The 17,984-nt window shown below is 41.9% G+C and overlaps 1 protein-coding gene across 10 annotated transcripts in view; it reads left to right on the top strand.

Moving 5' to 3' along the window:
- LOC111837883 (diacylglycerol kinase delta) overlaps positions 1 to 17,984 on the top strand; it is a 267,917-nt gene that overhangs the window by 47,533 nt on the left and 202,400 nt on the right. For all 10 annotated transcript variants that reach the window (XR_011983247.1, XR_011983246.1, XR_011983248.1 and 7 more), the window contains exons 4-5: positions 6,355 to 6,459; positions 6,554 to 6,686. Coding sequence is in view for 5 of the 10 variants with exons in the window: in XM_072701297.1 (XP_072557398.1) it covers positions 6,355 to 6,459; positions 6,554 to 6,686 (238 nt within the window). In the remaining 5 variants the exon portion in view is untranslated. The remainder of the gene's footprint in view (positions 1 to 6,354; positions 6,460 to 6,553; positions 6,687 to 17,984) is intronic.

The following is a 17,984-nucleotide window of genomic DNA, read 5'->3' on the forward strand; positions in this document are numbered from 1 at the left end:
GTGGCCAGTTTGGATAGGTTTTGGATAGGTTTTGGATAAGTTTGGCACAAGTCGTGTGAATAAAATATAGATTTTCCTACAAATGTGTGGTGATGATGTGTGACAAATTGTTACTTATGACCTATAAGTGGTAATGCATTTAGAAAGAAAGTTGCTACCCCAAAAAACACTGCTAGTTACACTATTGCCATTTTGGATAAGTTTCAGATTAGTTTAGGTTAGGTTTTGGATAGGAAAGGCTCCCAGTTGCACCATTTGCTCTTTCCTCCGTAAAACCTGTTGGGCTGCATCAAATGATATGAAATTGGGCACACATGTAGAAAACAAGTTTGGGAACCAGATTTTTAAAATTGGACCTATTCCATCATGTAGTTTTTGAAATATTTACAAAAATCCAAGACACAAAGACAGGTTTTTGTATTTTTCCAGCTGTTTTTGTTATATTCGCATGTCCATAAATTATACACAGGTTATTCATTTCGTTATTGAACTTCCTACAATCAATTGTAAAGGGGTCAACTCTGATTTTAGGTATCAGGCATGTGTCTGTGACTTTTATATCTGAAGTTATAAGGTAATTATTCCAAAGAGGGAAGAAATGCCCCCCCATGCAAGGGGCCCCTGGTGCCCTCCATAGAGTTAAGCTTAAGCCCAAGAAGTGTTTCTTGCTGGAACCAGAGGTAAAGTTCCTGGGTCATGTTGTGTCTGCCGCTGGTGTATAGGTAGACATGGAGAAAGTGAGGGTCCTTGTTAATTGGCCAGTCCCTTGTTGTACAAAAGATGTCAGGCAGGTGGTTGGGTTTATGTCATATTACCAACGCCCCTTTCTCTGGAATGAAGATTGTCAACAAGCATTTGACAGTCTTAGGCAGAGCCTTATGGCGTCCCCTATCCTTGCATATAAAGACCTAAAAAGCCCTTTAATTTTAGCAACAGATGGTAGTTCTCTTGGGCTGGGTGCGGTGCTTACTCAGGTCCAGAATGATGTTGAACGTGTGATAGCTTTTGCTATTATGGATTTAAGGGGCTCAGAAAGGAATGATAAAAATTACAGTGCGTTTAAATTGAAGCTGCTGGCTCTTAAATGGGCCATCACAGAAAAATTCAGTGACCTGTTGATGTATTCCAAGTTTACTGTGATTACTGATCATAATCCCCTACGCTACTTGGAAACTTCCAACCTGGGGGCTGTAGAGCAGAGATGGGCTGCACAGTTGGCAGAGTTTGATTTTGAGGTGCAGTATAAGCCTGGAAGTCAGATCACCAACGCTGATGTCCTGTCCCGCATGGCTCTGGCATTGGAGCCAGAGGTACCGGATGCAGAGAAGGGCTTTTTGCTGCTAAAAGCAGAGGAAGTGCGTGCCTGCTTGTGGCCGGGACAAGTGTCAGCTCTTGGAGTGTCAGAGGTGCATAAGAACATAAGAGCATAAGCGTGTTGCTTCCCAAGTAGCTACGGAGGGGGAGATGTACTTATGGCGGTGGGACGAGATTTGACGGCTCCAAATGGATGATGCTGAAGTAGGCCCTACACTCAGGGATGTAGAGCAGAATAATCAGCCAGTGGGCCGACAACTGAAGGCTATGGAACCAGCTTGCAGGAAGCTAATCTCGCAGTGGGACAGGCTGAGGTTGTGTAACGGTGTTTTGTTTAGACGCATTGCTGACCCATGGGATGGTGAGGAGGTGCACCAGTTAGTTGTGCTCGGGACGCTCCGAAGGCTAGTGTATGAGGCGCAGCATGAGCATGGTGGCCATTTCAGTGCAAAGGGCACCCTCCAACAGATGAGGAGGGGGTACTATTGGCCTTTAATGGGCAAAAAACATGCAGGACTGGGTAAGACAGTGCAAGAGATGTGCACTAGCCAAGAACGTCTTCCCAAGGATCCAGGCCCCAATGGTGTGCATGAATGTGACCTTACTATTGGAGGTATTAGCTATAGACTATACTGTATTGGAGAGGTCAGTAGGGGGCTACGAGAACATGTTAGTCTTGACTGATATGTTCACCCGGTTCACCATAGCGGTGCCGACGAAGGACCAGATGGCTAGGACCATGGCTGAGGTCCTTGTCAGGCATTGGTTTGTGTACTACAGTTGCCCCTCCCGAATCCATTCAGACCAGGGCCGCAGCTTTGAGGCAGGGGTGATTAAAGAGTTGTGTTGCATTTATGGAGTTTCCAAGAGCTGCACAAGCCCATACCATCCTCAGGGTAATGTTCAGTGTGAGCGTTTCAATAGAATGATGCACAGCATGTTGTGGACCTTGCCTGCTGAAAAGAAGAGGAACTGGACGGAATACCTACCTGAATTGGTAATGGTTTATAACAGCCATGTCCACTCTTCTACTGGCTACACACCTTTTTATTTGCTTTTTGGGAGAAACGCACGGTTGCCCAGAGACATCCTAGGTGGGGTAGATCTGGAGTCCGAAGGAGTAGAGAACCTGGATGACTGGGTCCTGGATCACTATGGGCATATGAGGCAGCGCAGGCTAATGCTCAAGAAGCTTCTCAGAGGCGAAAGAGAGTGTACGATAGGAACTCTCATGCTGCTCTTCTCCAGCCTGGGGACAGAGTGTTGTTGCAGAACCATTGGCATAGGGGAAGGAATAAAATCCAGGACAAGTGGGAGAAGAACCCCTATCTGGTGGTTAAACAGAACAGTCCAGACATACCAGTATTCACAGTCAGGCCTGAGGGGGGCGGAGCTAGCAGAGTTGTACATAGGGATCAGCTTAAGCATTGCACTTTTCCCACGCCACGTAGGGCTCATGCTGTTCGTAGGCCTAGGGAGACAGAAGGTCACACCGATACTGAACAGCCTGATCTGGTCTGTCTCACCCCATATGTACACCCTGACACGGCCACACATGACTTAGGTGAAGCCTGTGATGGGAGGGAGGCGGAGGAGGTTGTTGATGGTGCTGAAATGCCGTCGCCAGAGGTGGAGCAGCTGAGCAGGTTGAGACGCCCTTTAAGAAGCTCCAGAGGCCAACTGCCCATCCAGTATCGCCATGACTATGTCTTATCCTGAGTGTGCTAATTTCCCCTTTCATGGCCTAAGAGTGGATGAAAGAGTTTGTTGTTGTTTATTGGGTGTGTGCCTTAAGAGTTTGAGCACATGCAAACTGTAATGTTTGTGGTTCGTTGGATGTTTCCCAAAGCGTTCTTTTCTACTGCAACCTTTGTTTTTGTTTTCCCGCTTTGTCATTCCGAGGTGCTGGAGCTTGCTGGGACGTCTCTGGTATGTCAGGGTTTGGGCAGGGGGAGTGTGACGGTGCGTCATGACGTAATGCTGCTGCGTATAGCCGGCCAGCGTGGTAGGCGGGAGTGAGGAGGAGGTTCTAAAAAAAGGGGAGTCGCTAATAGAGAGGACGGGGGCAGTGAGAGAGGAAGTAGTTCTTCGTTCTAGTGTGGACGGGAGGTGTAGAGTGCGTAGGGAGTATCCTATGTTTACCTACGGTGAAGCTGCTCACATCAGTCTGGAAGGGCTGTGTGTACTTAACCATTGCATGGGACCAAGTTAGTTCGAAGGCAGGTTCGAGCCAAGTCGATGCTCCGGAGGAAGCAGTGATGACTAAATTGTGAGCGACCAGAACAACAGACGTGCATCGTCGGAGAGCTGCACCTGGTGCCGCGTAGAGGGAATCGGAGTCTGGAGGGTTCGCAGCAGCTTCCCTGCCATACGGAGACGACTCTTCAGCTCCAGCACCGAGGACGGCGCAAGTGATATTTAATAAAATATATCTTGGCGACTGTAAATCAGAGCGATCAGCAACTTGGCCAACAAGTAAAAGACATCGGCTAATCCGACAGTCAGTAGGCAGAGTTTGTGAAAGGTCGCTGCTGCACACCACATTTGCCGCGTTCGTTACAGCCTGGCGGACCCGCCATGTTCTAACTGCACGCCCGGATGTCCGATTTCTCTGGCGGCCATTGTGGAAGTAAACGTACTGAACAGACTTTCGCTTGAGAGTGTTGATGTTATCGGACTGATTATTATAATGTAACAGTGGCGTAAAGTGCTAAATGGATAAGGTTCATTTCTGTTATGAGCTTGTTGTTATGAATGTGTTATATGAATGTGTCCTGTTGTAAGATTACTATGAATGTGTTATATGAAGAGTAAGGGGGGAGGTAAGGGGGGTTCTTAATTGAGGCCTCTACAGTTAGACACTGAGCGCTCAGTAGGGTGACAGGGGCTGGGGCTTCATTAATAGAGGGGAGTCAGGTTTTTGGTGAAACTCAGTACGGTAATTGCAGTTCCTTTTGTATGTGAGTTTTGGTTCTTTCAATTTAATAACTTGATAACTATTGCACAGTGAATAAACTGCCCATGTGTTCAGTTTACCTTATCCTCGTGTATGGTGTTTATCCCGCTTTTATTAGTTGGGCTCCCTCTGGAGTAGGGGCGTCTCACCTGCTACTGCTGAGTACCATGGTTGGAGGGGGGTATTTAAAGATCACGCCACCCCCAACGGTACCACACTCCAGGTCTGCACTGTGACGCTGATAGGGAAATCCTGGAGCCTTAGGCGATCTACTCACGTGGTGCATGTAACAGACTAGGGGGGTGGTTGGCGAGAGTACAGGGATTTGAGCGATATTACTCTGCTTATTAGACTTAGATTGGCTCATTTCTGCACATAAAAGTCAAAACACAGACTACTTACACATTAAGAGGTTAGATCATAAAGAAAAGGTTTCACCTAATAGAAAAAGGAAAGATAGTTACCCCGGGAGCACTCTCGTATGCATCCACTTGCTACATTACAAACCGGAAGTTCAGGGGGAACTGTAGATCACAGTTTTTAAGGGCATTCTGAGATTTCTTGGGCCTTTTTTGTCCGGTATTAACTAGCTGAATGAAACTTCTTTCATTGTCTAGATAATACAGTGTGGTACCTTGTGTTTTACTTACCAACAAATGCCCTTATTTACTTGTTTGTTTGTTTGTTTTTACATTTGCAGTGATTGTACAAAATCATTGAAATTGATTAGAATCAAAGCTCCATCCATCTATTTTTTGCAACTGCTTGTTCTTTTCAGGTCACTTGCCACCCCTAATGAAACACATTAAATGATTTCAGTTGTATAATTGACTGTAGAAGAAGGGGAGGAAAGAGGTCAAATAAGGATATTTAAGTTTTGGGACAGTTGGGAGTGGGGTTTTATAACTTATGGAGAATGATTGGCGTCCTTTACGTATCTGAAAGAACCCCCCACCCAGAAGATATATGGCCAATGATAGGCTAAGGGTCAATAATAAAACTGGTGAATGAGGCGTACCCACATTGTGTGAGTCACAGCTTGACATGAATGGTTGCCATTACCCTCACTGTTCTCCTTTCTTCACTAAAAAAGGTACTGCAGCTAAGGAATGAAAACAAGTCCTGGTCTGGTGAATCATCTGTAAAATCAGAGTAAACTCTGAATGCCACAGTCTATCTGAATTTCTTTTCAGTCTGGTTCATGCCTTCATGGCTGTGGTGGATTCTTTTGCTAATGGATTATTTCAGCCTGGTAATGCCCCATGCCAAGACTGTGATGTTAGAGTTTAGTTAACTGAAGGAACCCAAAGCTATTTTTTTATGCAACAGAAACCCTCACATGACCTGCGCAGTTTTTGGTAGCCGGTCATCTGACATTCCTGGGCCAGCTCACTTAAAATTTGCTTTGCCGGCCTTAGAAGAATGGGCTCCCCCTTTCAGTCTGGTTCTTCCCAAGGTTTCTTCCTACTAGGAAGTTTTTCCTTGTCATTGTTGCCTCTGGCTTGCTCACTGGCGGCACTGGACAAGGACAGAGTGCTTTAGCTTTGAGACAATATAATATTGTGAAAATGCATCATATAAATACATTTGAATTGAAATGAATATTGATCTCTCCAAAGTAACATCTGCTTGATCAGATGTTGGAATTAGCCACTACAACATGATCTTTTATTCTTTATGTGAATCTTTTTTGCATAGAGAACTATTTGTGATGCATAATGTCATGCTGAAGAGCTTTGAAGTTAGTCTTATTTCCAACTTTGAATGGAATCCAGAATTATAATCCTTACTATTATAATCTTGATGTGTTTGTATTGCTGTCATCTATCTCTTTTTTAATAAGAACATAAGAAATTTACAAACGATAGGAGGCCATTCGACCCATCAAGCTCTTTTGAGGAGAACTCAGCTAATAGCTCAGAGTTGTTAAAATCTTATCTTGATTTAAAGGAACCCAAGATTTTGGCTTGCACTACACTAACAGGAAGACTTTTCCATACTCTAACTACACGCTGCGTAAAAAAGTGCTTTCTCAAATCCATTTTAAAATGTTCTCCTACTGATGTGTGTCTTTCTTCCAATAGATTATCACTCCCTGTCGAAAGCTAATCCTGTGTGCAGAGAATCGAAAGGAAATGGAGGACTGGATAACAGCATTAAGGACAGTGCAGAACCGGGAATACTTTGAGGTGAGCAAGGCATGATTCATCATGATTCAGCAATATAAAATTTGAGTGTTGCTGATCCCCTTAAACCATGGTGATTTTCTTGCTGTTCCTTTAGTCCACACAGTATAGCATGGACCACTTCTCTGGTATGCACAACTGGTACGCCTGCTCACATGCCCGGCCCACATATTGCAATGTGTGCCGTGAGGCCCTCTCTGGTGTCACATCTCATGGCCTGTCCTGTGAAGGTAAGTAGCTACCCACAGACCACCATTCCTAGTAAGCAGTCACTAGCTGAAATTCTCCTGTTACTCTCTGAACAGGAGTCAAGTCAAGTCACATTTATTTATAAAGCACTTTAAAAACAACAATAACAGCTGACCAAAGTGCTGGACAAGCAAGGAAATACGACTTGATAGACAAACGGAAAGCACAACATAAAATAAACATAAAACAAAAAACAAGACTAGAACCTCAATTAAGTTTTCATTAAGTTTAGAAAACAAAGCATTCCAGGCTTTGATGTCCTCTAGACAGTCAAAAATACAGGTAACTAAATAACTCATTCATGCTTTATTAAATGCCAGGGCATATAAATGAGTTTTAAGATGAGATTTAAAAACAGCCAAGGAAGGAGCCAGGCATATGTGCAATGGCAGCTCATTCCAGAGTTTAGGTGCAATCACTTCAAAGGCCCGATCACCTCTGCTTTTTAGCCTAGAGGGAGGAATAACTAGGCAGAGTTGGTCAGCTGACCTAAGAGCCCTGGATGGTGTATGAACTTTCAAAAGGCCTGATATGTAGGAAGGTGCCAGACCTTTTACCGATTTGAAAACGAATAAAATAATTTTGAAATGAATCCTATAATGGACAGGGAGCCAATGAAGGACTGCGAGCACAGGTGTAATATGCTCCCGCCTTTGTGTTCTGGTTAGAAGGCAGGCTGCAGCATTCTGAACTGAAGACGAGATAAGGAGGAACAACTAATGCCCGCATACAGGGCATTTCAATGGTCTAGGTGGGATGAAACAAAGGCATGTATAACCCTCTCAAAGTTATTCAATGATACGAAGGGTTTAACATTGGAAAAAAGCCTTAATTGGAAAAAGCTAGACTTTACAACTGTGTTAATTTGTTTCTCCATTTTAAAATTAGAGTCCAAAATTACGCCAAGGTTTTTTGCTGTGTCTTTCACATATGGTTCTAAGGGGCCTAGGTCTACATATGCATGAAAGGCAGTACTGGGCCGAAAGACTAGAACCTCGGTTTTGTTTTCATTAAAATTTAGAAAATTTAAAGCCATCCAGGCTTTGATGTCCTCTAGACAGTCAAGTAAACGATTAAAAGAGTGGTAGTCATTATGTATTAATGGCATGTAAATTTGCGTATCATCAGCATAGGAATGAAAAGAAATATTATATTTTCTAAGAATGGATCCCAAGGGGAGCATGTAAAGGGAAAAAAGTATAGGCCCCAGAATGGACCCTTGAGGAACACCACAGGGGAGAGGTGCAGAAGGAGATTCCTATCCATTTAGGAAGACAGTGAAACTTCTGTCTGCCAGGTATGATCTAAACCATTCCAGAGCAGTGCATCTGATACCCACATAGTGCTCCAAACGGGAGATTAATATGCCATGATCTACAGTATCAAATGCAGCGGTGAGATCAAGAAGGATAAGAATAGCAGAATCTCCAGAGTCAGTAGCTAGTAATAGATCATTAAAAACCTTAAGTAATGCTGATTCAGTACTGTGGAGCACTTTAAAACCAGACTGGAGGGGTTCCAGTATACTGGAATCCCGCTGCCGCTCGTCACTCTCGTCATCGACGAAAACGGAACCCATGGTGACGAAGAAAAACGGCATCAAATCGTCACTTTGGCGAATTCAATTTTCAAATGACGAATTTTGAATTTTTGAAAAGTCGAATTTCATTTTTTCCCTAATTTTCAACCGTAGCACCCGTAGCGCCTAATCAAAACTGGCCCGGCGCCCCGGACACACGATCGTCGATCAGCCATGCCAAATGAGCATGGGCCGTTCTAAAGGTTTAATGTACCAAAATAGCGACCAATAATCACCAAATTTCGCACACACACATCTGGCCATAAATGGTCATTGACGCCCATTATAAGGAAAAGGCTTAATGTAAAATAAAGTCTATATTCCTTGTATTTCGGTTTAGATTTTTTGTCAGGTGAAAGTGTTTATGACCAGATATATGCGTGAAGAATTTGGTGATTTTTGGTGGCTGTCTTGGTACTTTAAGTTACATTAAGCCTTTTCCTTATAATTGGTGTCAATGGAGGGGAAAACGCTTAAAGTAAAATCAAGTCCATATTCCTTGTATTTCGGTTTTGATTTTTTGTCAAGTGAAAGTCTTTATGACCAGATGTGTGTGTGCGAAATTTGGTGATTATTGGTCGCTATTTTGGTACATTAAACCACATTAAGCGTTTTCACATTAAGTGTTTTAGAATGTCCCTCTCAAAGGTATACTATGAAACACCGGGAAAGTATTAGCTTACCTTATATATATATATATATATATAGTAATTAGAACATTATTTCCGAAATGTGTACTATACATCATGTTTTCAGCACGCAAATTTTTACACAGTATTCACGATTCTCCCAACCTTATCAAGTAGACTCGTGACTCACCCATGCCATTAGTTGACCAATCACAGTGTGATTGTCAGAAGAGATGTATATTCAGTGAGTTTAATGATTAATTTATTAAGAAGCGGCGAGAGAGTGACTAAAAAAAACGGATGCTGAAAAAAAGTGAAGAATTTGATTAGTAGAAGCAAAAATACAAAGAAAAGTGAAGAATTGAAATCAAACTCCAGGGGGAACCCTGAGTATACCATGTATATCTAGAAAAGACTGCAGTTGTTGAAGCACGAGTTTCTCAAGAACTTTAGATAAAAATGGAAGTTTAGAGAATGGGTCTGTAGAAAGGATTGAAGTGTCTAAGTTGGGTTTTTTAATCAACGGCTGAACAACAGCATGCTTAAATTTCCTTGGCACAACACCTGAGGCAAGGCTACAGTTCATAATCTCTAATATGCTGGAACCTGTAGTCTCAATTGTCTGCCTAATAAGAAGAAGAGGAACTGTGTCTGTTGGATCAGATGAAATTTTCATTTGCCCAATAATTTTACTTAAATTGGAGAGTGATATTGGCTCAAACTGACTGAAAGTCCCAGTGCAAGTGACAGAGATAGAAGGGTCAAAAGAGGGTGGGGTTATAAGAGCTCTAATGCTAGAAATTTTAAACACAAAGTACTGTAAGAATTTTTCACTATTCACTGAGGAGGTGTCTGACTCCACAGGCTGATGGTTATTGAGAACAGTGTTGATAGTATTGAAAAGAACACGTGTCACAGTTGCTTAGAACAATATCATATATTTATCATATAAATATTTTGTTTTTTCTGATTTAACAGTTTTTTGATATTTAAACCAAGTTTCTTTCAAAATATCGAAAGATACATGTAACTTATCTTTTTCCAACCTGCGTTCAGCCCTCCTACACTCTCAGTCAACCATGGCTCTTTTTTGGTTTTAGGGCGCAGTGTTTTAATAGGTGCAACACTGTCCAGGATGTTAAGGCAGGTAGAATAAAAAGATGAGGTCAATTGTTCAGTATCATGACCAAATAGAGTTTGAGCCTCAGCGGCACTTGTAAATGCAGCAGAGAAACGAACAGCAGTGGTAGGGTTAACAATATGGCACCGGCACGCAGAAGCACAAGCTTTAGCGTCATGAGCATGGAAAGGGATTTCAAATAATACAGGCATCTGGTCAGAAAAAACAGTGTCATGAACCTCTAGGTTTTGCACAGGTAGGCCACAAGATAGCACCAGGTCTAACGTGTGCCCCAGTATATGAGTGGAGCCAGTCACAGACTGAACAAGATTAAAAGAATCAATAACATTAAAAAAGTCTTTTGACAGAGGTTTGAAGGGCCAACAAACGTGAATGTTGAAATCTCCAACAATCAAAACACGATCATATTTGACCATGATCCCAGACAGAAAGTGAGAAAAATCCTGAATAAAGTCCCCATTATATTTCGGAGGACGGTACATCACATAAGACCGGTTGCGGGGGGTCTAACTCAAACACATTCTGTTCAAAGCTGGAGTATTGAGTCTCGAACAACTGCTTGCATTTAAAACAGTTTTTAAAAACAGACGCTAAACCACCACCTCGTCCTGTTCTCCTCAGTGAGTTTAAGTATGTGCAATCAGGCGGTAAAAGCTCTGCAAGGGGCTCAACTTACCAACGCTTAGCCAGGTTTCTGTAAGGCACAAAAGATCCAACTTGTGCATTTTGAAGAAGTCATTCATGATAAATGTCTTATTCCCAAGCAATCGTGCATTCACTAGTACAATCCTGATAGAAGCTGGTTCACTCTCTTTCTGGGGTGCCTGACCTACTGGCCGGAGACTAGCGAGGTGAGCGAACATGTTCAGTGTGGAATTCCACCGGGGGGGGGGGGGGGCGACGACGGGCCTCAGCCAAGTGTACGCCGGTTCCAGGGAGCGCCAGGATACAAAATGGCTGCGATCAGATGGATAATCCAATGCCAGAGTCCGATGACTTAATCCCGGAGTCAGTGACATAAGAACATAAGAACATAAGAAATTTACAAACGAGAGGAGGCCATTCGGCCCATCAAGCTCGTTTGGGGAGAACTTAGCTAATATCTCAGAGTTGTTAAAATCTTATCTAGCTCTGATTTAAAGGAACCCATGGTTTTAGCTTCCACTACAATAGCAGGAAGACTATTCCATACTCTGACTACACGCTGTGTAAAGAAGTGCTTCCTCAAATTTGTTTTAAAATGTTCTCCCGCTAATTTCCACTTATGGCCACGAGTTCTAGTATTTAGACTAATATTGAAATAGTCATTTGGCTGAACAGCATCCAGACCCGTTAGAATCTTATAGACCTGAATCATATCCCCCCTTAGTCTCCTTTGCTCAAGGCTGAACAGATTCAGTTCCGCTAACCTCTCCTCGTAAGACATTCCTCTAAGACCAGGAATCATTCTCGTAGCTCTTCGTTGCACCTTTTCTAAGGCAGCAATGTCCTTCTTGAGGTATGGTGACCAAACCTGCACACAGTATTCTAGGTGGGGTCTTACCAAGGAATTATATAAGTGTAACATCACCTCCCTTGACTTAAACTCCACACATCTAGAGATATAACCCAACATTCTGTTCGCCTTTTTTATTGCTTCCCCACATTGGCGAGAGTGGGACATGGAAGCATCAACATACATACCGAGATCTTTCTCGTAATCAGCTACCTTTATTTCAGTGGAACCCATAAAATATCTGTACTGTATATTTCTGCTCCCTGCATGGATTACCTTACATTTATCTGTGTTAAATTTCATCTGCCAAGTATCAGCCCATTCGCTAATTAAATCCAGATCCCGTTGAAGCCTCTCTGCTGCTAGATTAGTATCTGCTACCCCGCCCACCTTAGTGTCGTCTGCAAATTTAACCAGTTTACTGTATGTATTCGTGTCAATATCATTAATGTAAATTAGGAACAATAGTGGTCCTAAAATTGAACCCTGCGGTACCCCACTATAAACGGAGGCCCACTGTGACATAGTGCCTCTAATAACTACTCGCTGCTTCCTATCAGTTAGCCAGTTTTTGATCCAAGCTGCCACAGTTCCTAAAATTCCTGCAGCTTTAAGCTTTAACAAGAGCCGTTTGTGGGGGACAACATCAAAGGCTTTCTGGAAATCTAAGTAAATCACATCATAGGCCTTTTTGTGATCAATTTCACTTGTAGCTTCCTCAAAGAACTCAAGCAGATTCGTTAGGCAGGATCTACCTCTCCTAAATCCATGTTGGCTATCCTTTATAATGTTATTTGCATCTAGGTAATCTACAGATGGAGCTTCATCTTCACCAGCAGACCACTATGCTTACCCCGGCGTTAGCGCCTCCGGTTTGGCCGCGGGACAGGAGCGCAGAATATACAAACAGGTATATCCGATAGAAGTAGAGGGGGAGTAGGGCTGGACAATAATTCGATATCAATATATATCGCGATAGAATTTTTTCCGATAACGGTGATACGATTTTTAAACACATTTCCGATATTTCGATATACATTTGAATATTATATATATTCACCGGCTTTTAAAAATGTATCACAAGTGCTAAACAGCGCGTATTCAAATCGCATTCGCATGGTAATTTGCTGAACAACGCAGCTGTGAAACGTGATCCAGGTAAAACTTTTTTAGACAGCATAAATAATATTGAAGCATTTGTTTTCAAGCAGACTGTTAAAAGCAAAAGCAACAAAGCATTTTAGACTTTGTAAAGAAACCATAGTAACCACGTGTATGATACTTTTCAGAGCTGTGTCAGAGTGAAATGTAAAAACGAACTACAGTACACCCCGCAGGTTTTTTGTGATTTTGTGAGCGATCTTTGTGTTTTCAATGTTGGAGAATATAATTAAAGGTTTGTATCAAGAAACGACGGTGGTTTTTATTGTATACTGGTAAATCTCTGCTGTTAGTTGGTGGTATGCCTTTTGTTAGCCAACATGTATGTCGGGGCCGGCTCTACGCTGGGGCAACGCCCCCTTAAGCAAACGTCCTGCCCCCTTAAATCAAACTTTTAGAAGTTGAGGAAGAAAATAATAATTACCCACAAACTGAATATGGACAAGATTTACTACAGTAGCTGAAAAATCCACTGAAAAAGGCACAAACGAGATAAGTTTCACTTCTTGTTCGCTCTTTCCCTCTGCGTTCTGTTTGTGCGCGGGCTCACGCAGCACTCGGCAGATCCCCCACTCACCCTCCCCCCAGCTAAACATCCAATCACTGTTAGTATGCAAATGAGCCAGTTTCTCAGTAGGCAGGGCACGGCGAAATGAGCTGCGTGATTGCGGAAGGTTTAGAGGAAACAGCAATCTCTCTCGTCAAAATCATAGCGACTAGTGAGATCATGGTTCGAATTATTTTTGTCTATTTGGGGGGGTCTTGATCGGGGGGTACTGTACCCCCCAGTACCCCCCGATCAAGACCCCCCCCAAATAGACAAAAATAGCAGTTTGGGGGGGGGGGTATTAACATTTTTCTTGTTTTTTTTTTTTTTTTTAGAAAGATAACCTCACCTTGTAGGAAAATTTTATGTAAAACGATTTTAGACACCCCTAGTGTGGATCGTACCATTTGAACCACCTTGGCACTAGAAGCAGCTTAGCCAGTCGGTTACGTCATTCATTCTCATTGAGCGACTTGTTCGTTGTGATTTCAAGATTCTTTATTCGTCACATACATAGTTATAACAAGTACAACATGTAGTGAAATGAACCCTGACCGATCCTATGTTTCAGTTTTATATTTCAAGACTCGGTGAATTGATTTTTTCTTTTTCATAACTTAGCCTACCCTTTTTAGTTTTGGTAATATTGGCAATAGTGAAAAGTGTTTTGTTGGGTTCAAATATGTTTGATATAGGCCATCCAATTAAGGTAAATGTCTTGTTTTTAATCTGATGAGGAATATTTTATTTTATTTTTTGTTTTACTTTTCAGTTTTCCCCCTGAGGGATTGCCACCTTACTGTGGTCAGGGGCTTTGCGTGCCTCAGTGACCCTAAGAGCTACACCAGCAGAAGCTTAGCCTTCAGGTGGGACACCCAAGCTGGACAGGTCTTAGGGCAGAGGCCTGACAAAGTGCAATCCAATTACATGACAAAAACAGTTATCCAGAGCACCACCCCACCCCTTTCCCGCCTTTGTCGCCACCATGTGCCCCCTTCACATTTCTGTCTGCCCCCTCATATATGCATGTCTAGAACCGGCCCCGATGTATGTACATATTTATAGCATGCCGATCGCGTCAAACAAATCGCGGCAATGCCAAAAACCCGTGCATGTACATTCTCAGTTATTAACGCACATAAATACATTTCAAGCACATGCTAATATATTGCTGCCATATTGGTTTTCGGTTATCTCGACGCTTTTTGGCAACCCCCTAGGCCGGCGACATAACCGGGTTCGACTGTATATGAATAATCAGCCTGTTCTAGTTTAAATGGAAATATATTATTGTTAATAAGCTGAGTCTGAGAGTTTTATTTATTTGATAGTTTATTTCACATTTCTTGTTTGTAAAGGCTAAATACAAATAAAAAGTGAACCTTTTTTTTTTGTAATGTTTTTATTTAAAAAAAAAATTAGATAATTTTAATAGGAGGAGCCTGGAGGTATTATAGACTTTGCAAATTCAGTTTGCAGACATCCATTGTGCGTGTCCTCTGCAGTTTTTTCCTGAGGCTTTTTAATATTGTCCATATCGATATCGGAATTATATCGTATCGACCAAAATTAAGAAATATATCGTGATATAAATTTTTGCCATATCGTCCAGTCCTAAGGGGGAGGAATGTTCTTTCCACAAAAACCACGATACACCAGGTTATCATAAGACAAGCAAATACTGAGAAGTAACTGTCAATCCATATTGATAGGATAGCATCTTGCAGTTGATGGAGATTTGTGGGATGGACATCCAGGGCACGAAGCTCCCGTTCCACCACATCCCAAAGATGCTCTATTGGGTTGAGATCTGGTGACTGTGGGGGCCATTGTAGTACAGTGAACTCATTGTCATGTTCAAGAAACCAATTTGAAATGATTCGAGCTTTGTGACATGGTGCATTATCCTGCTGGAAGTAGCCATCAGAGGATGGGTACATGGCGGTCATAAAGGGATGGACATGGTCAGAAACAATGCAGAAACAGTGGTAACAAGGCATGATGGATCCATGTTCTCATTCTGTTTACGCCAAATTCTGACTCTACCATTTGAATGTCTCAACAGAAATCGAGACTCATCAGACCAGGCAACATTTTTCCAGTCTTCAACTGTCCAATTTTGGTGAGCTCGTGCAAATTGTAGCCTCTTTTTCCTATTTGTAGTGGAGATGAGTGGTACCCGGTGGGGTCTTCTGCTGTTGCAGCCCATCCGCCTCAAGGTTGTGCGTGTTGTGGCTTCACAAATGCTTTGCTGCATACCTCGGTTGTAACGAGTGGTTATTTTAGTCAAAGTTGCTCTTCTATCAGCTTGAATCAGTCGGCCCATTCTCCTCTGACCTCTAGCATCAACAAGGCATTTTCGCCCACAGGACTGCCGCATACTGGATGTTTTTCCCTTTGCACACCATTCTTTGTAAACCCTAGAAATGGTTGTGCGTGAAAATCCCAGTAACTGAGCAGATTGTGAAATACTCAGACCGGCCCGTCTGGCACCAACAACCATGCCACGCTCAAAATTGCTTAAATCACCTTTCTTTCCCATTCTGACATTCAGTTTGGAGTTCAGGAGATTGTCTTGACCAGGACCACACCCCTAAATGCATTGAAGCAACTGCCATGTGATTGGTTGATTAGATAATTGCATTAATGAGAAATTGAACAGGTGTTCCTAATAATCCTTTAGGTGAGTGTATATATATATATATATATACACACACACACACATATATATACATTAGTGCTGTCAAAATTAGCGCGTTAACACATGCGATTAATTTGAAATATTTAACGCAATTAACGCGGTTGCAGTTTTTTTTATTTCCTGTTGTGGCCGACGTGTGTTCAACGTGCAAAGAAGTATGGATAACACCAAGGAAGGACTTTTAGACGGAAAGTTTCAGTATAAAACTCTGCCGGATGGTTCTGTGGATAAAACTTTGCCCAAACAAAGCCGACAAGTGCCCCGCATAACTTTGCCCAAACAAAGCCGACAAGTACCGTACATAATGTTGCCCAAACAAAGCCGACAAGTACTGTACATAACTTTGCTCAAACAAGGCCGACAAGTGCCCCGCATAACTTTGCCCAAACAAAGCCCCGCGTAACTTTGCCCAAGTGAAAGCCAAAAGCGCTGCATTACTTTGCACACTTCAAAGCTTGACAAAGGCGATGCGGAACTTTTCCCAATGTACCACAATACAAGTGTTACCAAAGCAAATGTTAATTGTAATTTGCTGAATCACGGAATTATAAAACTCTATAGAATAAAAGAGTAAAATGTAAACTGTAAATAAATGTACTTATGTCGAGCGTTGCATCCTCTCCGCGCAAAAAAGTGTCCTCCTCCATCGAATCAATGGATAAAAGCGACACTTTCTTCCCCCGAACCACTCTTCAAAATCATCTTCTGTGCTTTCTCAACAGTGAAAGTCATCCGAGCCATTTTTCTTCAGTCAAAAAAGTTGTTGTCCGAAAATAACTGGGTAAACTCACGGAGACTACGTGCGCAATGCGTACTCGAGACACTCCCACAAATACTGCACCTGCAGAGAATAAGTTGCGCATTCATGTCCCCAGCGCGAAAAACAATGCCCAATCAGCACATCCCATACCATTTTGCAAACCTTAGACACACCTCTATTGGATGAAGCAAATGACACTGTGATTTGATGTTCATGTAAAAAGTTTATTATGGTGAAACATAACCATGGGCAAAGGTTCAGTGCGTAAAAAATAATGTGCTAGCAGGGAAGCAGAGCATATATCTGAAAAAATACTTGACAATGAAGGATTACAGTGATTGATTTATGTACATGAGAGATCAAGCTTTCAAACGAGGGTAACTGTCATTTTATTCATTGGTTTTCTTCTAAAACTCCGAAGATAAAAAACATTGCACGAATGTACAGAATGCCGACTGACATTTTTCCGCGATGAGTGAGCAAGCTATTTGAGAGCATTACAGTCATATTTATGGAAAAATGCGTGTTTTGTCTTAATACTGTGACGGTTTATGAAGTATTGGCCGTGAAAGAAATAGTTTGAAGTGCTTAGTTTTCATTTTATTAACACTTATATTTTACTTCCTGACACTCGACCCGTTTAAAGATGGCTACCATGGTCATTTTATTTTTACTTGTTACAAAAAAACCATGGCACAAAAATTGCGCAACTTTCTACAGATATTATCTGAAAGGTTTTTTGTAGTGTAACAAGCCGTTTTTGGTTGATTTGATACATTTGTTTCTTTTATTGAACGTAATTTTTTTTTGTTATTGAAAATTCGGACGTATGCGTCCGAACCACTAGGCGGCGACAGTGAAAGAGTTAAACAAAAATTCCAATAAACAATCATATTTGAATTTAAATAGTTTCATTGTCTTGAGTTTACATTAAGTATTTACATTTACATATCCAAAAAGTTTCAGTCTTTTAATTGTGATTAATCGCGATTAATTGCAAAAAATTGTGCGATTAATTAGTTAATTTTTAATTAGTTAATCGATTGACAACACTAATATATATATATATATACACACACACATACACAGTCGTATCTCAGTTCTCGAATTCATTAGAACTCGAATTTCTTAAAAGTCGAACCAACCAGTTCGGAAAAAAAATACCTACAGCTTGTTCTGAAGCTCAGAAGTCAAACCGTGAACGCCGACCTAAGATAACTTGTACACGCGGGGAAATGAGTCACATGGCAAGTCTCTCAGCAGAAA

Source organism: Paramormyrops kingsleyae, chromosome 17 (assembly GCF_048594095.1).
Source record: "Paramormyrops kingsleyae isolate MSU_618 chromosome 17, PKINGS_0.4, whole genome shotgun sequence".
Taxonomy (NCBI): Eukaryota; Metazoa; Chordata; class Actinopteri; order Osteoglossiformes; family Mormyridae; genus Paramormyrops; species Paramormyrops kingsleyae.